The sequence below is a fragment of the Marmota marmota genome, unplaced genomic scaffold (assembly GCF_001458135.2).
Source record: "Marmota marmota marmota unplaced genomic scaffold, marMar, whole genome shotgun sequence".
Classification (NCBI taxonomy): domain Eukaryota; kingdom Metazoa; phylum Chordata; class Mammalia; order Rodentia; family Sciuridae; genus Marmota; species Marmota marmota.
In genome coordinates, this window is record NW_026000016.1 from 45,017,295 (window position 1) to 45,037,694 (window position 20,400).

A 20,400-nucleotide genomic window follows, 5' to 3' on the forward strand; every position below is an offset into this window, starting at 1 on the left:
TTGTCCCTGGTCTGTTGTCCTTTTGGATTGAGCCTCTGCCAAGTTTCTCCCTCCTGGTAGCCTGACAGCAAAGCCCAGAGGCCCAGCCTGTAACCTACCCTGCAGTCCCTGGGGCCCAGCTCCTGGTTGCAAGTGGCCCCTAGCAAGCAGTTCCTTATAACAAAGGGCCCAGGGAGCAGGTACAAGTAACCAAAGAGAATGGCAGTGTCAGAAGCTTCTGGGGTCTGGGAATGGCCCAAGGGGATGAGGCCAGGGCTTGAGATTCAAGGTCAAGTCTTGGTTTTGTCCTTGACTTATTGAGTGACTGTTGGAAGACCTTCTTCTCTCTGGGTCTGCAATTTCCCACCTGAACTGTGTGGCCAGATAGGTGGCTGCTAGACTTTCTGGACTGCATCCCACAGTAAGAAGTACATTTCACATTACAATCCAGCAGCCACTCACTGTTCACAAACAATCTGTGTCAGTATTATGCACATTGCACTCTGGTATTTTCTATTCCCATATATATTGCTCAATTCTGTATTTTCAATAATGCTGAGCACAATCTCCTTAGTGACATAAATCCATAATGGGTCAAAATTCACTGTTCAAAAATATAGCAGGGGCTGGGGCTATAGCTCAGTTGGTAGAGTATTTGTCTTGCATGAACCCCAGGTTCGATCCCCAGCACCACAAGAACAACAACAAATATATATATATATATAGTAGATTATGGCTACAGGTCCTTTCTCTCCAAACATTCTGGAACTTTCTTTTTTTAATATTTATTTTTTAGTTGTAGTCAGACACAATATCTTTATTTTATTTATGTGGTGCTGAGGATCGAACCCAGGACCTCACACGTGCTAGGTGAGCGCTCTACCACTGAGCCATAACCCGGCCCCCACTCTGGGACTTTCTGAATATTGAGGGGAGGCCGTGTCCTGTGGCCAGCAGGATCCAGGATGCCCTGTCAAGAAGCTTGACTGAGCTTTTCCCCCTTTCCCTGACCAGATCTACAATGGGACCCTCAAGCGGGAGCAGGACAACAGGCGCTTCAGCTCCTACAGTCAGATGGAGAACTGGAACCGGCACTACCCCCGTGGAAGCTGTAACACCACCGGTGCAGGCAGTGACATCTGCTTCATGCAGAAAATCAAGGCGAGCCGCAGCGAGCCCGACCTCTACTGTGATCCCAGGGGCACCCTGCGCAAGGGCACGCTGGGCAGCAAGGGCCACAAGACCACCCAGAACCGCTACAGCTTTTACAGCACCTGCAGCGGTCAAAAGGCCATCAAGAAGTGCCCCGGGCGCCCACCCTCTTGCACGTCCAAGCAGGACCCAGTCTATGTGCCACCTATCTCCTGCAACAAGGACCTGTCCTTTGGCCACTCACGGGCCAGCTCCAAGTGAGTGCTGCTAGGCTGGGGTGGGGGCCGGGCAGGGCCAAGTAAGGGGTAAGCTGCTAGCTCAGCTCCCTCTGCGCGGGGCTCCCAGGAAGTGGGGAGAGGCACAGCCTCTGTCCTGGCTTTGGTGTCAGCGCCTTGAAGAGTCCCTGGCCAGAGGGGCCATGACCCAGGGAGTTCAGCATGAAAGGGAGACCGAAGCCAGATATTGAGTATATAGATTTAAAGGTCACAGGGAGGTTATGAGCAGAGGGTTAGCTAACTAGAGATGATCAAGGAGGCCCGTGCTTCTCCCAGTGAACTCCTCCAACCCTCAATGTCAGTGTCACCCAGGAATGCAATAGAAATGCTCATTCCAGCGCCCCCCAGTCCCACTGACTCAGAAACACCAGAGGGGCCTAAGCAATGCATGTCTTAATCAGCCCCACAGGTGCCTGGGAGTCACGCTAGAGTCTGAGCCTCTGGACTTAGACCCATCAATCTCCGTCTATGTTCTGGAAGCAAAGAAATAGGCCCTGTGTGAATGATGGGAATAGACAGGTTGTGGGTTATGTTATAAAACAAGTAAGTCCAAAGGACAGTTAGGACAGACAGATACCCGAGGGACATGATCTAGGGCTCAGGGACAGAGCACAGCTCCCGTCCACAAGAAAGGCCACTGCCCAGGGGGAATGAAGGGAAACCAATGGGGTGGCCCATGAAGAGCCACAGGCTGGACCAGGGATGTGCCTCAGAGTGCTTGACTAGCCTGAGCGAGGCTCCGGGTTCCATCCCCATTCCTGAAAAAATATGTGCCACAGGCACAGGTGAGTGACATTGACCTTGTCTTTCAGGCATCAGAGCTCAATGAACCTTAAAAATATTCTTTATCACCTAGTGATTGTTGTTCATTTATTTGGCAAATATTTGCTGAGCAAATATCACATGCTCAGCTCTGTGGCAAGTGCAAGGGACGTGGCCCTGACAGGATAGCCTAGAGCGGTTCTGGAACTACACAGTCCACCTCTTCTCACATCCCCAGGAGTGTTGTGTTCTTTATCTTTAACCATCACAACCCCTTCCAGGAAGGAGCTAGCATTCCACAGTAAGGAAAGGAGGAAACAAGACACAGAGATGTTAAGCAGCGCCCTCAAGACCACACAGCTATTTCTATATCCTATGTTCTCTCCACACTGTGCTGAAAATAAGCAGAACCCCATTCTAAAGTAGAATTCCACTTGAGGAACATAACATATATTTATGATAATTTGGAAAATGAATAAGAAATCTCTCTCTCTTGAAGACTCTGATCAGAGCAACATGTGTCCCCAATTAGAGGCCCAGAATGGAGGGCCTAGATAGGATATGGAGGGGTTGAGTGACAAGCTATTTAGATGTTTGACTGAGGGATGCTGGGTGACATTCTTTCAATACAGGTCAGGGGTGCTACTAACCCAGCATCAGAGAGCTCTGCCCTTTGGGTGATTTTTCCAGAAATCAAGCTGGGTTGCCCTAGTTAAAACCATGCCTGTTTATTGAGCACTTAGGCAACACCAGAATCTAGTATGAGGACTAGAGGATTCCTTCTATAAATGATGAAGGATACCCACGGGGTAGAGCTGGGTATCACAGAAGGTTTGCCCCTGTCCTCAGCAAACCTGTCTCTTGGGAAGCAGGACACAGGAAAGGCTGCCTGTGACTCTGGCCCTAGGAGCAAGAGGGGTTCTTAGGAGAAAGGGATCCTTCTTTGGAAGGCTTTGCAGAAGGGGGAGTGTAGCAGGTCTGCCATGGTGTGCAAAAGATCACATCATCCTCCAGATGAGGAGGTTAAAACATACAATTTCTGGTTTGCAGTTCAAAGAAGGTGGACTATCAGCCATCTCCTATGGCTCAAACTAATGCATGCCCTGGGATGTCCGCCTAAGCAGTTTGAACTTGAACCTGCAGTGTGGAGAAGCTTCTGATGGTCTCTGAACTAGGAAACAATACAGGGGACAGGGTTTTAGGACTACTTCTCTTGTTAAGGGCTGTAATGTGCTGGTTGGAGGAGTTTGGAAAAGGGATCCAACTAGGGGGGTCTCTGGTGACCATCCCCTGAGGATGATCCTGATCAGGAGGAAACTGTGGCCATAAGGATGGGAAGGAGGTGTGAGTTTCTTTTTGTGTAAGAAGAGCCAGTTACACTTGGGGATGGATGGATGGATGGATGGATGGATGGATGGATGGAAGAAGGGATGAATAAACTCACAGCCATTCTCTTCCATTTTCCCAATACCAGGTGCAAACATGACAGAAGGCATGATAGGTGGAGAGATTACCCTCAGGAAATAGGAGTTTTGCTCATGGGAGAGTCAATTGTCCTGCTTGGACCTTAACCCAAGACCAGGGCCTCACCAGAGCCAGTGTTCCCACAGGGGGAAATACAGTGGGTGAGCCTGCCCCTTGTCTGGGGGAGCTGTTCCATAGCAAGTATTCTCCAAGAGGGCCTGAGGGCCTCGCCCTGGCCCTCTGGAAGGCAGATGAGGTTGTGGCTGCTTGTTGTGCAAGGGAGAATTCTGGGCCCGTTCATCAGGGCTCCCAGCTCACCCCGTAACACACCCCCACTGTATGTTCCTCGCAGGATCTGCAGTGAGGACATCGAGTGCAGTGGGCTGACCATCCCCAAGGCCGTGCAGTACCTGAGCTCCCAGGATGAGAAGTACCAGGCCATCGGGGCCTACTACATCCAGCACACCTGCTTCCAGGATGAATCTGCCAAGCAACAGGTAATGGGCTGCAGGCTTTCCACCCTGGTAGGTGGGAGCTGAGCCTAGGTGTATCACCTTGACCCTGCATTCAGAGACAGGGGCGGGGGGGGTATGTACAGTTGGCTTCTTCTCACCTTGCCCAGCTTCCAGGAATAAGGAGTATGCCTGGCATTGCCCAAGGTCAGAGCTGGCATCTTAACCTGCAGAGCAATGCTCTCTGTTGAGTGGACACTAGGCAAGTACATTGGTCACAGAGGAGACCCTTTACTGACAGCCATGGGTTTAACAGAAATCCCCTTTCTCAAATTTCACTGAAGAACATGACTGCTCCCTACCCCCAAAGTGTTTCCTTCTCTCTCTCTCTCTCTCTCTCTCTCTCTCTCTCTCTCTCTCTCTCATTGAAAAGGGGACACATATACTCTGCAGTTTATGGGAGACACATATACTCTGCAGTTTAGCCCAAGGATATTGAGTTTCCTAGAGACCAGGGTTACTTTCATCAAAATTTCTGCCATAGAAGAAAGTGTTTCCTTGGGTCCATGGGAGGATCTCCTATATCTGTGTTCTGCCTACGATTTTGAGGGGGGCATATAGACATTTTATCTCATCTAACCCTCACCACCATCCTCTAGAGGGGAAAAACAGGGCCCAGGAAAGAGGAGCAACTTGCTGAAGGTCTTCCAGTCAGGATGTCGGGGAGCTGGGACCTGAGTCTGGGTCTGTTGCCATTACCTTTTGCCGCCAATTTATTTTGGTTGATTTGTATATTTCTGAAGTGAAAGTAGACTTTTTTTTTGGGGGGGGGGTGGAATCTGCTTTAAGCAGAGAGTGAGTGGCTCAGCCTCCCTCCCTTGACCGGACAACATGGCACCTCTTCCGGCAGGTCTATCAGTTGGGAGGCATCTGCAAGCTGGTGGACCTTCTCCGCAGCCCCAACCAGAATGTCCAGCAGGCTGCTGCGGGGGCCCTGCGCAACCTGGTGTTCCGGAGCACCACCAACAAGCTGGAGACCCGGAGGCAGAATGGAATCCGTGAAGCCGTCAACCTCCTGAGGAAGACCGGGAGCACTGAGATCCAGAAACAACTGACTGGTAGGGGACCATGCAAGACTGTGGGCTGTGGCCTTCGGCTGGGGTGAAGGCCAGTCCTTCCAGGCCAGGCCAAGGCACATTTGCAGATTTGTCTGGGAAAAGTGGCACAGGCCCGCGCCATATTAGTAGTATCCAGTGGTGACCCCAAATGGTGTGCACCTCCACAGGAGGTCATGGTCCACAGCTGGAGGGCAAGGGGAGGAAGGCTTGATCCCTAGACTCAAGGTGGGGTGTAAGAGAGGTCACCGTGAAGAACTTAACTTGGACTGGGAAGATAAGACCATGTAGAATAATAACTGATAAGTTTTTCTGGAATGACTTTCAGACATAGAAAATAGCACCACATAAAAGAAAATAAAGATATTGTGTCCACCTAAAACAAAGAAATAAATATTAAAAAAAAAGAAGATTCTGAGTGCTAAAATTTACATGAAAAACTGCCAATCAATCAACTATATTATGGTCACCTTCCATGGGCATAATTTTGACCTAGAAAGAGAACTTGGATGTTCCTGTCCCTCAAAGTACTTTCAGACTAGCAAGGACCCTGAGAATCGGCTCATGAAAGAGTCGGACAACTGGTTGGATAGACCAAGCCTACTGGAAGGGCCCATTTGCTAGAAGAGCCCAGGCTGGAGTGACACCATGGTTTCCAAGTTTTTCGGAGCCCACAGGTGTTGAGTCGACCATCTCTGACCCCCAGGGCTGCTCTGGAACCTGTCTTCCACTGATGAGCTGAAGGAGGAGCTGGTGGCCGATGCTCTGCCTGTTCTGGCCGACCGGGTCATCATCCCTTTCTCGGGCTGGTGTGATGGCAACAGCAACATGTCCCGAGACATGGTGGATCCCGAGGTCTTCTTCAATGCCACGGGCTGCTTGAGGTAAGAGAAGAAGGTCCTTGGGTCTTTTTGCCCTGGCCTCTGACCGTTCTGGAGGCAGCGCCATCTTGGCCAGCATTCAGAGAACCTAGTATCTGGCCCAGCACTGCCTCTCAAGGCCTGGCTCCAAGACACAGGACCCGGCATTGCTACCTTCCCTGACTGTGGATCAGGCCCAGGGTCCTACTATCTCCTCCGAGGAGACACAGAGGACCTTAGTTAGAACTCTAAGGGTAGAAACACCTGGATCAGAGTATTTAAACTGATTCCACCATTTCATCCTCCTCCGCCTTGGAAAAATGCAGTTCTTGTGCGATCTTGAAGAGTGTTCTTTTAGACAAAAGTCTACTGATTGGCTGCTTATGAGTCACTTTCCCAGCTGTGATGCTAAAACCACTTGCCATGTTCATTGGCACGAGGACGGCACTGCTTTGCCCAACCTTTCCGGAGTTCCATACCAGGGTGTGGCATAGTCCCTGGGGGCTGCTAGAGAAGGAGGCTGGGGTGGTTGTTCTCAGAGCAGAGGTTTGCAAGCCAGGGGTGGGGGCTGCTGCAGAGTGTGGAACAGAGGAGCAACATTCCCTGGAGGGTCCCACCTTGGTCTAGTGGGGTGTGTCTTCCCCAGTTGCTGAGAAACCCCCAGAGTGGAGGGTGCAGCTGGCTTGTGCTTCTCCAAGCCTCCAGGAGCAGAGGGACTAGGGAGATGAAAAGCCAATGTAATTAAGGACTAGAGGGCTGCAGGGCTACTGGGAGCAACAGCAGACAGACAGACAGACAGACAGACACACACACACACACACACACACACACACCAGGCAGAAGGGCCCAAAGTGCTTGGGAATGAGCTACAGCTGGGGGTGGAGTGCGGCTTGATGGACAGTGTCCCCAGCCAGCCCTCCTGAGCTCCAGTCCCCATCCAACTCCTCACAGAGATCCAAGCAGGTTTTCTTTACCCCTTCACTCTTTTTCTCTTTTTTTTTGTCCTTCCTTCCTCCTCCTACCTCCAACCCCCAACCTCCACCCTATCCTGTGTGCCTGTCCCTCTGTCCCCCACTGTGGGTCTCTTCCACACTGTCCTCACCTCCCTCCCTGTCCTCTTACCCACCTTGCCCACATCCTCCCGCCCTCCCCGTTCTCTTCTTCAGGAACCTGAGCTCTGCGGACGCAGGCCGCCAGACCATGCGAAACTACTCGGGGCTCATTGACTCCCTCATGGCCTACGTCCAGAATTGTGTGGCAGCTAGCCGCTGTGATGACAAGGTGAGAGTGCAGCCCTGGTGACACCTTGACCTCTAGACCCAGCCCCCGTTCTCTGTCCAGAGCGTAAAACCCGGGACCACAGCTGGAATCAGTGAGGCCAGCTCTTGGCCTCCTGGTCATGACTTTTCTGTCTCCCAGATCTAAGGAGTCAGGGTTGCACTTTCTGGGTGCCTCTGAGGCCTGGCTCACTGACAGAACAGTAGCTTGGGGTCTGGGGCAGCAGAGAGGACATCTGGAGCAAGGGCACAACACACAAGGGCAGGCTCTGGGGGCCACACTGTCACAAGTGATGCTGAGCCCCATTGGCAGCCCTGGGAACACACACTCATGCTCCCAGGGTCTCAAAATTTTTCCTGAAATGAGACTCCTGCCCCTGCTGCCCTTCCACTGCCTTCAAAAAGGCCATCAGCAGGCCATCTTCCTACCCTGTCTGGACTTTGGGACATAACAGCACAAACAGAAAGGATACATCATGAGGGAAGATAAACCAAAGTCTGGTTCATTGCCACTGAGGAAGGACAGTGGTTCAGGAGTCAGGGAGACAGTAGGCTGCAGTGTTCCCCACATCCACAGGGGACGGGCTGGGCATCACAGCGGTCCCAGGAGGAGGGATTTTATCTCCTGCTCCCTCCACTGGAGGGGACAACAAGGTCTCAGGAGAGAGCCTTGTCACTTGGTTGCCTGGCCTGGTTCCTGCAGACAAGGTGCTTTTCTTCTGTGCATGCAAGATCCCTTAGACCCACATGACCCCCAAACCCCAGAAGCCAGATTCCCTCAGGTTCCAACAGGACCCAAGCCTCATTAAGGGGTCAAGTCTGTGGCCACTGAGTCCTAGCCCAGAGGTACACCAAAGGCAAATGACAAAGATGGGGGCCAGCTGCTACTGTGAAGTCCCAGATCCCAGGCCTTACTATTGGTGTGCTCTAGCACCTGTGGTACAGAGGCTGAGGTGTGCTCATGGGAAGGGAGCAGGAGAAAGTAGTGGGGCTTTGGAACCTAAAGGAATTGGGGCTGCTCGAGAAGGAGATTGTTCCAGAAGGGCAGCCATATTCCTCAACACCCAGTGTGCCCATCAACACTTTGTCCATAGCAATAAAACACTCTGGTCTGTTGTGTCCTACGGTGTGTAAGACCCCATGGTAGATATTCTCCATGGACAGTAACACCCTAGGGGATCTTCCTAGGACCCCCAAAGATAAAAAATTCACAGATGCTCAAATCCCTTTTATAAAATGGTGTAGTATTTGCATATAATATATATAGATAGATAGATATATTGGGAATTAAACCCACAGAAACTCCACCACTGAACTACACCCCCAGCCCTATCCCCCTTTTTAAAAAAAAAAAATTGAGACAGGTTCTAAGTTTCCCAGGCTGGCCTCAAACTTGCAATCCTCCTACCTCAGCCTCCCATGTGACTGGATTTACAGGCATGTGCCTGGTTTTCTTCCCATATCCTTTAAATAATCTATAGATTACTTAGAACACCTAATATAATGTAAATGCTACATAAACAGTTGTCATACAGTATTGTTTAGGGAATAATGATGAGAAATAAATCTGTTCATGTTCAGTGGAGATGCAATATTTTTTTTTACATAATTTCAGCCATGATTGGTTGAATCCATGGAGGCCAAGCCCAAGGATATTGAAGGGCCAACTATCTTCTCAATAGCCCAGTGAAGTCATTTTAGTCCCATTTCACAGTTGAGGATACTGAGACCCATAAGGTGAGGTAAGTCACTCAAGTTTAAACAGCCAGGAAATGAGAGAAGTAGGATTCAAGTCCAAGTCCCAGGCATGTCCCAGGGAGCCCTTTCCAGACTGAGGCTATGGTGGGCCATGGTGCTCCTATCCCTTGATGCCACTGTCTGATTAGTCAGGTAGCCCAGGAGCCCACGGGGGGCTGAGCAATGGCTCAGGCACCTGCTTCTGCTTGCTCCCCAGTCCGTGGAGAACTGCATGTGCATCCTGCACAACCTCTCCTACCGCCTGGATGCCGAGGTGCCCACCCGCTACCGCCAGCTGGAGTACAACACCCGCAATGCCTACACGGAGAAGTCCTCCACCGGCTGCTTCAGCAACAAGAGCGACAAGATGATGGTGAGGATCAAGTCAGGGCCCACCCACCAAGCACTCCACCAGGTCCGCTGCCCCATCCCACCTTTCCTCTCGGCCCTCTGGGGCCCTGAAAGCATCCCTAGGGAACAGGTCCCTGCCAAAGCCATGGCCTTGGGACTGTGCTGTGCTCTGGGAGCTCAGTCTTGCGTGCAAAGGGCATCTGTAGGAGCCCAGATCACCCCTGAGGGCAAAAGCTCCCCCCGGCAGGCCTCTGTCTCCCCTGACTTCTCCTTAGCCCCTGAGGATCGGGGACAGCCAAGAACTCTGACCCCTCTCTGGTGCTGGTTTCCACCACCTCCTGAGCCTCCTGAAAAAAGGGTGCTGTGGAGGGGTGGTCAGGCCTCCTCCACTGGGCATGGCTGCAGAAGCCAGGTCTTGAACTAGCCTTGTGGGCCCAGGGTAGGTCAGGCCCACATTAGGACTCTGGGAGGGAGGAAGCATCCTGCTGTGAGACCCCAGAGCAGCCTCACACAGCAGGAAGGTCTGAGCCCGGCTGCCCAGAGCACTTCCCGGACATCAGGAATGCTCTCCACCCCCAGGGGACCGTCCCTGGCCAGTTCCCCAATTCCCTGGCAAGCTCGGATGCACAGAGGAAAGCGGTGAGGGGGTGGTGTCCAGGCTCCCTGCCTCAGCAGGCATGCCGCAGCCTCCCGCCAGGCTCCACAAGGTTGGGGGACAGGCAGGAGTCTCAGGTTGTGTCCCCTCACCAGGCTCCACGCTGACCCACTCTTTGTCCTCAGAACAACAACTATGACTGTCCCCTTCCTGAAGAAGAAACCAACCCCAAGGGCAGCAGCTGGCTCTACCACTCGGATGCCATTCGCACCTACCTGAACCTCATGGGCAAAAGCAAGAAAGATGCCACCCTGGAGGCCTGCGCGGGTGCTCTGCAGAACCTGACGGCCAGCAAGGGGCTGGTGAGGAGAGCCCCCTCCCTTCCGCTCCTCCCCAATCCTCCAACCCGCTCTCCAGGGGTGCTCTGCTCTTTCCCACCGGTGTGTTCCTGGCCAAGTCTATCAAACACAAACGGCCGTGAGCTTCATGCTGCAGACATGAGTCTAGTGTGTGCCAAGCCCTGGGCTGGACATGGGGAATGACAAGGGCCAAGATGCCTCGCTTTCTGGGAACTCTGGGATGGGTCTCAGTGGGCAGGCCCAGCCTGTTGGATTCTATTGGTACCCACATGGTCCCCTTTTCCTTGCAGTTCCTGGCCTCCTGGGCTCTGCTTGGTGTCAGGGACAGAGTTGCAACATGTGTCTAATAGGAGGAATCTCCATTTGGTGAATTAATAGAGGTAGAAAAAGAGGGAGTTTGGGACATGGACAGACAGATCCAGAGGAATACGTGACAGAATCATATAGTATAGGTTTGAAATCAGATAGATTTTGAGGGACGAGATGGAGTGGGATTAGAGGAGGCCTGTTTGCAATCCAGAAGAGCTTAGAAGGAGACGGGGGACAGCTGTTCCTCAGTTTTACTTAGGGTGAGAGGGAAGTGGACAGCCAACTGAAGGTAAAGGAAGTTTCCCTGACCATGAGGGGAGGAGCTGGGGCTTCTGAGGACCCCCACATCTGGATGCATTTGTTGCTTTGAGGCTTCGGTGAGCTGACCTCCCTCCAGGGAACCCCATCCGGCAAGCCCTCAGCAAATATGGATTGAATCCTGCAGAGGTAGGGAAGTTGGAAGAAGATGACAGCCATTTTTTAAGTGACAAATGCTCTTGAACATGCAATTCTGTGTGAGCAGATTCTTTAGGAAGGCAGAGCTGAGATGGTGGGGTGGGTGACACTGTTGTTAGTTAGAAATTGACTCTGGATCCCCCCGAGTGAGGGAAATGAGACTTCTTCTTCCCAGCCACCTGGCTGTATGCTTTTCTCCCTGAGAGCAGGGAGCAGAGACAGAAAGGGAGGACAGGTCTGTAGTCACCCATATGGAAGCAATTTGTGAGTCTCTGCCCTTGCTTTCACTGTGAAGGAGAAAGGTTCTGGATCTGTTTGGACAGGCTGCCCCCCTCCCCACTGTGTGCAAGGGAAGCCACAAATCAGCCCCTCCCTGGGACCCTCTCTTGTAGATGTCCAGTGGCATGAGCCAGTTGATTGGGCTGAAGGAAAAGGGCTTGCCACAAATCGCCCGCCTCCTGCAATCTGGCAACTCAGATGTGGTTCGCTCCGGGGCCTCCCTCCTGAGCAACATGTCCCGCCATCCCATGCTGCACAGAGTGATGGGTAAGAGCACCCACACCTTCCCCTCCAGAGAGGACACACAGGAGCCCACTGGAAGGTCACCCTTGAGCCATTCCCCAGAGCAAGCATTCAGAGGGGAAGCTGGCCCAGGAGAGGGGTGGAGCTGGGAGGAGGCAGAGAGGGGTGCAGGTCTACAGAGATTCCCATCTGGATTGGAGTTGGCTCCAAGGCCCGAGGGGTCACCTTGCTCAGAACTTGGCTAAGGGCAGCCCAGGACTGTGGACCAGAGAGAACCCTTCAGCCCCTCTTCTTCTTAGCAGTCCTGACCCCATACCCCATCCCTTCCTCTCCCAGGGAACCAAGTGTTCCCAGAGGTGACCAGGCTCCTCACCAGCCATACTGGCAACACCAGCAATTCCGAAGACATCTTGACCTCAGCCTGCTACACCGTGAGGAACCTGATGACCTCACAGCCACAGATGGCCAAGCAGTACTTCTCCAGCAGCATGCTCAACAACATCATCAACCTGTGCCGCAGCAGGTGGGCGGGGTGGATATGGGTGCCCATGCCCACCTGGCCCCACATCACAGTCCCCCCCTGGCTCTGAACAGTAGAAACAAACATGGAGCAGGAAAGCACCTAGGATGGGGGAGGCGGGGGTGGGGAGCTCCAGGGAAAGAAGGTCCCGAAGCTGAGCTTTATGGGGTACAGGTCCAGCTTCCAGACCTCAGGAGAGGGGACAGAGGCAGATGCTTCTTGACTGGGTGACATGTGGGGACAATGGATCCTTAGAGGGTTGGCAGGAAGCATGGAGCACTAGACCCAACTCTGTGGGGACTTTATTCTGCTCCATGGGCTATCTTCCCAGAACAAAAGTCTAAAGGACAGGAGTCCGCTACCAGCTTGTGGCCTTGGGGGTGCCTCTAGGTGGGCAGGGGTCTGGGGTTGTACCCACTGTGTAGTGACCAAGGCCCAACAGTCTTGTGCACCCTGGGACCTCCCCGCATCTGTTTCTGAGACCTGGAAGGGGTCTGGGGATATAGCTCAGTTGGTAGAGTGCTTGCCTTAAATGTACAAGGCCCTGGGTTCAATCCCCAGCCCCCACCCCCAAAAAAAAAGACCTGGAAGGGAGGGTTGAGGGTGGAGGGTGTTCTTGTGTCTCCTGGAATCTCATCTCACACATGCACTTCCCACCTTCCCAGTGCCTCACCCAAGGCTTCAGAGGCTGCCCGGCTCCTCCTCTCTGACATGTGGTCCAGCAAGGAGCTGCAGGGTGTCCTCAGACAGGTAAGCACCCACACCAGTAGCCCCTTCTGATGAGGCTCTTCCCACATTTACCCTGTACCAAAGTCCCAGTGGATCAAGAAGCGGGAGGTGGATTGGCCTGCCCACTCACCCAGGTGAGGCTTGCCCCAGAGTCAGAGCAAGAGATCCTGCCCCGCAATGAACCTGATCAATGCTCTGTCCAAACCTCTGGACCCAGGATCAACCAGGGGAGGCAAGCGGGTGGAGAGCAGAGGAGATGTGCACAGTCTCCTCTGTGGGGTGGGATTGTTTAGGAGAAAAGTGAAATGCACATGAGTCACTTGGGGGCATGACGGGTGCTCTGCTGGCGAGGTAGGTTTGGGCTTGATTACAAAGGCCCTTCAATTTCAGGCAGAGTTTGGACTTGGCACTGGGGAACCACTCGAGGTTTTGCGTAGAGGGTCTCATGATGGAAGCAGCCCTGGAAAAACTAATTCCATACCAATGAGTGAGGTCAAAAGGACCCTGGAGGCTGCTCTGCTTGTCCAGTGTGACCTGCCCCTCTCTGTCCTCAAAACTCCCCAGCGTCAGCAGGCCCCGAGTCCCCCATCAGGCTGTGTTCTGAGACATCTCACAATGACCCTCTAGCCCATTCCTGCACAGCCATTCTTTGGGCTGAGGTGTAGGCCGTGGGGAGGTGGGAATAAAGGAGAGAAGGCAGAAGCAGCAGCACCGTGCTGATGGCACTTGAGGCTTGGAGACACTGCAGCTGCGTCAACAGACACAGATCAGCTGGCAAGAGCTGGAGGAGGCTCTTGGGGTGGGAGTAGGAAGTTGGATCTGGATGGCTTGCGGGAGGTGGAGTGGGACCCTGGCAGAGGCTGGAGCTGCAGTACAGATTAGTGACACCATTAGAACAGGCAAGCCCCTCCTGGGGCCCTTGCCTGTGGAAAAGTCTTACGGGACAGGGGCAGAGAGCCATGAAGACCCTCACTTGGGGGCCAAGAAGGAAGAAGGCCAGGGAAGCAGGATGATCTGCACAAGTTTCCGGAAAGGGCCAGAAGAGTAGTGCCCAGTGCTGTGGAGGGGACAGGGAGGAGAGAACTGGGAAAGGCCCTGGGGCTAGCTGCTAATTCAGAAGTCCCTGGGGACCTCAAAGAGTACTGCTGGCAAAGCAAGGGGAGCATCTCGGGGCTTGTGGCCGTGGTGAGGCAGTGATGGGGACAGGAGAGAAGGGGCACAGATAGGAGGCGCCCCTCACTGTACTTTGGTCCAAGAAGAAAGAAGACAGAGGGGAGATTGAAAGAGTACTGTGAAAGACAGAGGGGGCCCCAGTGTGTCTGTCATTAGAGGAGAGGGAGTGGGCAAAGAAGGGGAGAATGGAGGGGATGGGGGACAAGGAGGACAGGAGACCAACCTGGGAAATAGAAAGGGACAGTTCTCCTTTATCAGAGCACGGAGACAGTAGGAGGCCTAGGAAGCCTCCATGGTCCAAGATGGGTGGGAAATATGAAGGTGGACAATGGCCTTTGTTCTCCATTTGCCAATCAACCCTCTTTTCGAGCAATACCACCATGAGGGTGGGCATGGCTGAGTGGCGGCTACCCGATAGACACAGGGGTGAGTATGGGGAGACAGGTAAGGAGGACAGGGTGATACTTCCTTGAGCTGTTTGAAGATGATCCAAAGGGTTCAACTCATCCAAAAATACAGAGCCCGCTCCTGGCCTAAAGACACATAAGGAATCCACTTCTCAGGTTCTCTGTGTGAATTCCCCTCTGTGCTATCCTTTGGGAACCAGTGTCCCCATTCAGTCTCCACCTTTTTCTCCAGTTGTACTTGACAGTAGCCTTGGCAGCATCTAGGTCAAGGTTTCTGTTCCCAAAGCACCTTCAGATCCATCATTAATTAGGTTGTCACAGCACAGGTGAGGCAGGTCACGTGGCTTTTGTCTTTTTTGCTGACTTCGGAATCAGAATTCTAAAGAGTTTGTCTTGATTCAGCGAGTCAGGGCAGGAGCGAGGCTGGGATCCAGAACTCTTCACTCCTGCGTTCTTTCCACCAAATTCAGCCAAGCTCAACAGGAGCAAGCAAGCAAATCTGCAGGGGGAAAAACAAGATCATGTCATCCACACCCAAACTCAGTAGGCCTGGGACTTTGCTGTTTGGGATCCCCTGTGTCATCTCCCTTCCTGTTCTCATAGATCAGCCATAAGCTGACCTGGCCCTCAGAGCTCAGGGCTGAACCAGGGCCCTCTTCTCAAGTCACCCCTGTCCCCACCCCTGGAGGATGACTGCTATCCTCATTCACTCTGACACATATATTAAGCACTTGCTCTATGCTAGAAGAAATAAAAGGAATGAGACCCTGTCTCCACCCAGCAGGAGCTCAGAGGCTGGTGAGCTGCCAGCGAGAGAACAGATAAGTAAACAGAACCTCATAGCACAGTGGCCTCTCACTCCAGCACCAGCCCCTGCCCCTGAGTTTGAGAAACTCTGGGCCTGGCCTCCCTGCCCCAGAGCTCTTGCCAGAATTTAAAATAAGACAGGCCGGGGCAGTCAGAGAGAAGAACCATTGGCAATGTCTTAATCTGATTTGGGGGGTTGTGTAGAGGACTGTGTTCAGGCCCTGACTCAGGTTTCTGCAAATTCAAGTAGGGAACTCCAATGCGCTGGTAGAAACCAAAACACATTGCACTAACTCCTGGATAGGCATGGTATTGGGTCTGATTGCACATTGAATTAGTCTGTTTAGCCGTGACACATGTGCACCGTGGTCACAGCATACCACGTCCAGAGGCTGCATGAGCCCAAGGATGCTACGGGAAGGCTGAGGCTGGCCCTGCGGGGACCCCCACGCTATTTTGTCCTAGGATAAATCAAACAGCTCGTGTTCCTCTCCTGCAGCAAGGCTTCGATAGGAACATGCTGGGAGCCCTAGCCGGGCCCAATAGCTTCAGGAACTTCACCTCCCGATTCTAAGAAGAGACTGTCCAAGCAAGTGCAGCTTGCAGGTAAGAACCAGCCCACCCCCTGCCCAGATCCCTCCAGGGCCACCCTGAAACCTTGGCCAATCTCAGAGAAGGACTAGGCCTATGCATGCCAGAGACACACAAGCATCCTGGCTCAGATCAATACAAGGACTATAAGCACAGCTATGTAGACTCCTGACTGAGGGCCTGGGCCGTCCCACCACAGAGTAGAGATGTAAAATGTCCTGATAGAATCAGAAGGGCCAGAGGGTCTGGGCAGGACTTCTGGGTACACCTATATAGGTTGCCCACTGTAAAACCCAGTCAGTGCCAGTTACGTGGACTACAGTGGGTTCTGATATGGATAGTGGAGTTACACAATATGTCGTGCTTGGTTTGATCATCCAAATCTCACTTTGTTGTCCTTCTTATAATCTACCTTCCAGTCTCTTCACATACCTAGTGTGGGCAAGCTTATTCCAGCTGATGTTTCTAGGGACCAGAAACTCAGATCTAATACTATATCAAAGGTGTGCGAGCTTTAGCATTCATCTGAATCACCTGGGAAGCTTGCTGAAATGTACACAGTTGCTCCCAGTGCCAGAAATTCTGACTCTTGGAGTGGAGTCCAAGGAAATGCCTTTTAAAATGAGTATCCAAAGTGCTTCTTCTTCAGGGAATCCAAACACCACAGGATGCTCAAAACAGGCATCAGCAAACCTAGACAGGCTCACCAGTGGCAGCTCCGGTACAGAGCCATCTGTACCATAGCCAGGGACAAAGACAGAGCCTCCTGGACTGCATTTCTCAGTCCCGGCCCTCTGCTAGCAAATCCACCCCAACCCCAAAGCCCAAGGAGGGTCCTGGTGGTCCACAGGAATATTAAATAAGACTACAGATACCTCTCATAGATAAGCTTCAGCAACTTGAGAACAGGAAAGGGGAGAAGATTAGAGATAGCAGACGTGTGTGTGTATGTGTGTGTGTGTGTGTGTGTGTGTGTGTGTGTACTGGGGTACTAGGGATTAAACCCAGACATGCTCTACCACTGAGCTACATCCCCCAGTCCTTTTAAATTTTTTTTTTTAATTCTAAGGGTCTTGCTATGTTGCCCAAGCTGACCTCAAACTTTCGATCCTCCTGCCTCAGCCTCATGAGTAACTGAGATCACATGTGTGTGCCACCACACCCGGCAGGGTAGGAGAATATTCATGAGTGTGATATGACTGCTTAGCAATGAACTGAGGGTGCAGGGGATGGTAAAGGTGACAGGATAAAGCTGATCTGCTTCTGAACCAACAGAGCTGTAGATGAAGGTATCCAATCTCAGGCCAGAGCCCGCGTTAGGCCCGATGTGAGCAAGAAGACGGTGGCAGGATGAGCCAGACTTACTCACATGGAAACACTTTGCTACATGCTAACTTGAGGCTTTCTCTTTTTCCAGAAAGATACGACCTATATGAGAAGACCTCAGGCCTTGCTGGATGGGTTATTCTGTCCATCCTGTGCAGTATTTGGAAAAGTTCGAGAGCAACTGAGAACAAACCTGAAAACTGTGGATGATGGAGATATTTTTAGATTCTTTTTTTTTTCCTTGGGGAATTGGCAGGCAGTGGGGGGTGGGGAGGTTGGGGGGGACTTTCTTGAGTTAAATGGGCTTACATCTGATGTCAATACTTCCTTCTCTGAGAAATGGTATATATATATGTGTGTATAATGTAAGTGTGCATGTGCGTGTGCGTGTGCATGTGCGTGTGTGAGTGCCTAACAGCATAACTACCGACTGCAAAAGCTGTATCGTTGCAACTCATAAGATAGGGCAAAGATGTCTCCATGTCTCTCCCTCCTAGGCAAGGATGACATGTGCTTTTAGGTTAGCTGCCCGTAGTTCTAGAAATATATTATGCCAGGGCAGGGGCCCTCACCAGAGTCAGGCCACAGAGGTACCCTACAGCCTTTCTGTGGCCATCTCCAAGGGCAGGGTGGGAGGAAGAGGAGCCGGGCTGGAGTTAACCTCCTTAAAAGACTGCTTTGCAGTCAGGGAGGTTGGCTGGGGTGTCAGGGCTTGGTGTATCTCATGGGAAAATCTGGTGCATCTGACAATGCTCCATTCTCACAATGCCACAAGGCATGGGGTTGGGCCGAGTGTGGGGCTCTGGAAGGCACCAAGACAATCTTGCTTGCTTAGCTGTGAGAGGTCGCCTTGGGAGTAGCAGCCAGAGAGATGGGACTTGCTGTTCTCTTGGGCTGTGCTGCTGCAGAGCAGCCTTGACCTGCAAAGCCCCAGCTTCCAGGGAGCCTGTGCTATAGGATAAAGAAGGCAAAACATGGTGCTCGAAGCCAAAGAGCTGTTCAGAGGATGGCTATTTGGTCTCATTTTCCCAGCGGAGAAAGGAATAGGCTGGGGCTGGACATCTGCCTAGTCAGGGGAACAGGGGAGGAAGGAGTTGGAAACTGACCAGGAAACTGCCTCCCACCAAGCCTGCCAAGTCAGGTGAGGGAGTGTTTGGGTTCCCAGAAGACCAAAGGGAGGGCGTTTATATAGACCACAAAAGGGGAATCCTATCAGCAAGTCTACACCCCTGTCAGGGGCCCTGCCTTCCTCCCCCTGAACCCCGGCCGTCCTGTCTCCTGTCTATCTTTGTGAAACCCATGGGGGATGTGATAAGAAGCCTGCCAGGGGCACCAGGCACCCCCTACACCCCAGACTGTGCATTTCGATGAGCAGTAGCAAAAGGGCCCCCGGAGACCTCATGAGAAGTCCTGTCTATGGCAGTAGCCCTTAGTACAGACCACCAAATGAAGCAGAGTGAGCACACCCAGGCTTTCTCTTTTTAGCCGGGCTGGCGTGGTAGGTGTTTGGGAGACATTAACAGCCTGGGCTGTGCCCTTCTCTAGAGGAACACAGGTGCCCCTTCTCTTCATTGTCCTCATCAGGACTAAGACTCCTTTCTGGACTCAGGATGGCTAATTAAGAGATGCAGCCACTGAGGTTGGGGGAGGCCAGACGTGTGGAGGTGTCCCAGGACACCTAACCAGATGCGCTCTGCTGTTGTGAGTCTATCACACCCTCCCCCATTTGGGCTCCCCTGTGCCTCCCAGGGAGCCACGAGTGAGCCTGGTCCCACCAGACTGTCCTGGGTGTGGGTTTCAGGAAGTCTCCTCTGCCCATCATTAGCACCCAGAGGAATCCATTTCTTTAAAAAAAAATGTTTCTGGAGCACCCCTCTGTGCCAGGCAGTGTTCTAAGCACTTAGGATACATTAGTGAACAAGCAGCCCACACCTTTATCTTCACCTCGCTTGTGTTCTGCTGGGAGGGGTCGGGGGACACTGCACCAGGTACTTGGCTTTAGGGATCCCCCCGTCGGAGAGGACTGTGAGGTCAGGACAAGAGGGTAATAAACCACTAGAGTGAATCTCCTACACGCCCAGGGTGATGCCAGCCCCTTAGCACGGTCCTCACTTCCTGCAGCCCACCTCAACCCCTCCCAGGTGAAGAGCCAGATGGGCCCAGTATTCTGCTCTGGGAAGAAGGCAGCTGCTTGAACCTCAGTGGCCCAACAAGGACAATTAGTTCAGGCCTGATTTTGGTTGCTTCTTGTGCCCTGGCCAGTGGGGGCCTTGTCATATGGGCCTCTGATCCATGCCTATCATTTGGGAAGAGCAACATGAAGAGGGACTTGAGGATATATTTCCTAGATAAAGGGGTTTGCTGGGCCTTATATGTCATATCAGAGGCCTATCTTAGGATGTTAAATCCACACTGGCCTCTGGCTACCACCCAAAACAAGAAGTTCTAATTTGGGACAAAATGAGAAAGGACACAGACCCATGCCCATCTTAACTCCAGAATCTCCTGCGCTTAAGACGAATGCAGTCATTGGCCACCAACCCCATCTTTAGTGTGGGCCAGACTAGTTGCCCAGACCCCACACTATGCCAAGGCCCCAAGAGGCAGAGGTGACCTTTGTTGTCCCCCCTCAGCCCCTGGCTGAGAGACTAGCTGGGGCTCCCTGATGGGCAGGGGAGGGAAGCCCCTAATTACTATAGGGCATCTGGCGCCTCCTTCTAGACCACCCTCCCCTTGCTTTATGTTTGTATAAGAACTTTGTGCTGGCCGGGCCCAGTTCCCTTGTATGATATGCCATGTATTTGCTTTATTTTTGGTTGTTTTGTTTTGAAATATAGGAAATCAATAAATTACTAGTGTTTCTTTGGATTTTTTTAAGCTGTGGATTATTTGGGGGTGCTGTTGAGAAATGACAGGGCTACTCACTTCCTTCCAAAATCTCCTCTGACCGATCCCATACTCGGCAAGGATTGAGAATGCCACCTGAGGGCAGAGGGATGACGCCCTCATAGACACCTGCTGTCCCTTAGCCCATGTGAGCCTCACCATGACTCCGTGATGCTAGGTTTGTTATCCTGATTTTTACAAATAACTAAACTGAGACTTAGGATGGGACAAATCAGCCCAATGTCACCCAGCTTATAAATGGGAAACCATCACAAGCGCAACCCCAACTAGGTGGG

At 52.3% G+C, this 20,400-nt stretch overlaps 1 protein-coding gene across 1 annotated transcript in view; it reads left to right on the forward strand.

Moving 5' to 3' along the window:
- Window positions 1-20,086, forward strand: part of Pkp1 (plakophilin 1) — a 48,100-nt gene extending 28,014 nt beyond the window's left edge. The window contains exons 3-14 of the mRNA XM_015483815.2: window positions 994-1,388; window positions 3,985-4,129; window positions 4,995-5,202; window positions 5,906-6,083; window positions 7,226-7,340; window positions 9,291-9,446; window positions 10,205-10,381; window positions 11,536-11,689; window positions 12,002-12,188; window positions 12,851-12,935; window positions 15,801-15,907; window positions 17,310-20,086. Of these exons, the coding sequence (XP_015339301.1) occupies window positions 994-1,388; window positions 3,985-4,129; window positions 4,995-5,202; window positions 5,906-6,083; window positions 7,226-7,340; window positions 9,291-9,446; window positions 10,205-10,381; window positions 11,536-11,689; window positions 12,002-12,188; window positions 12,851-12,935; window positions 15,801-15,875 (1,875 nt within the window). The 3' untranslated portion in view covers window positions 15,876-15,907; window positions 17,310-20,086. The remainder of the gene's footprint in view (window positions 1-993; window positions 1,389-3,984; window positions 4,130-4,994; window positions 5,203-5,905; window positions 6,084-7,225; window positions 7,341-9,290; window positions 9,447-10,204; window positions 10,382-11,535; window positions 11,690-12,001; window positions 12,189-12,850; window positions 12,936-15,800; window positions 15,908-17,309) is intronic.
- Window positions 20,087-20,400: the final 314 nt, after the last annotated feature.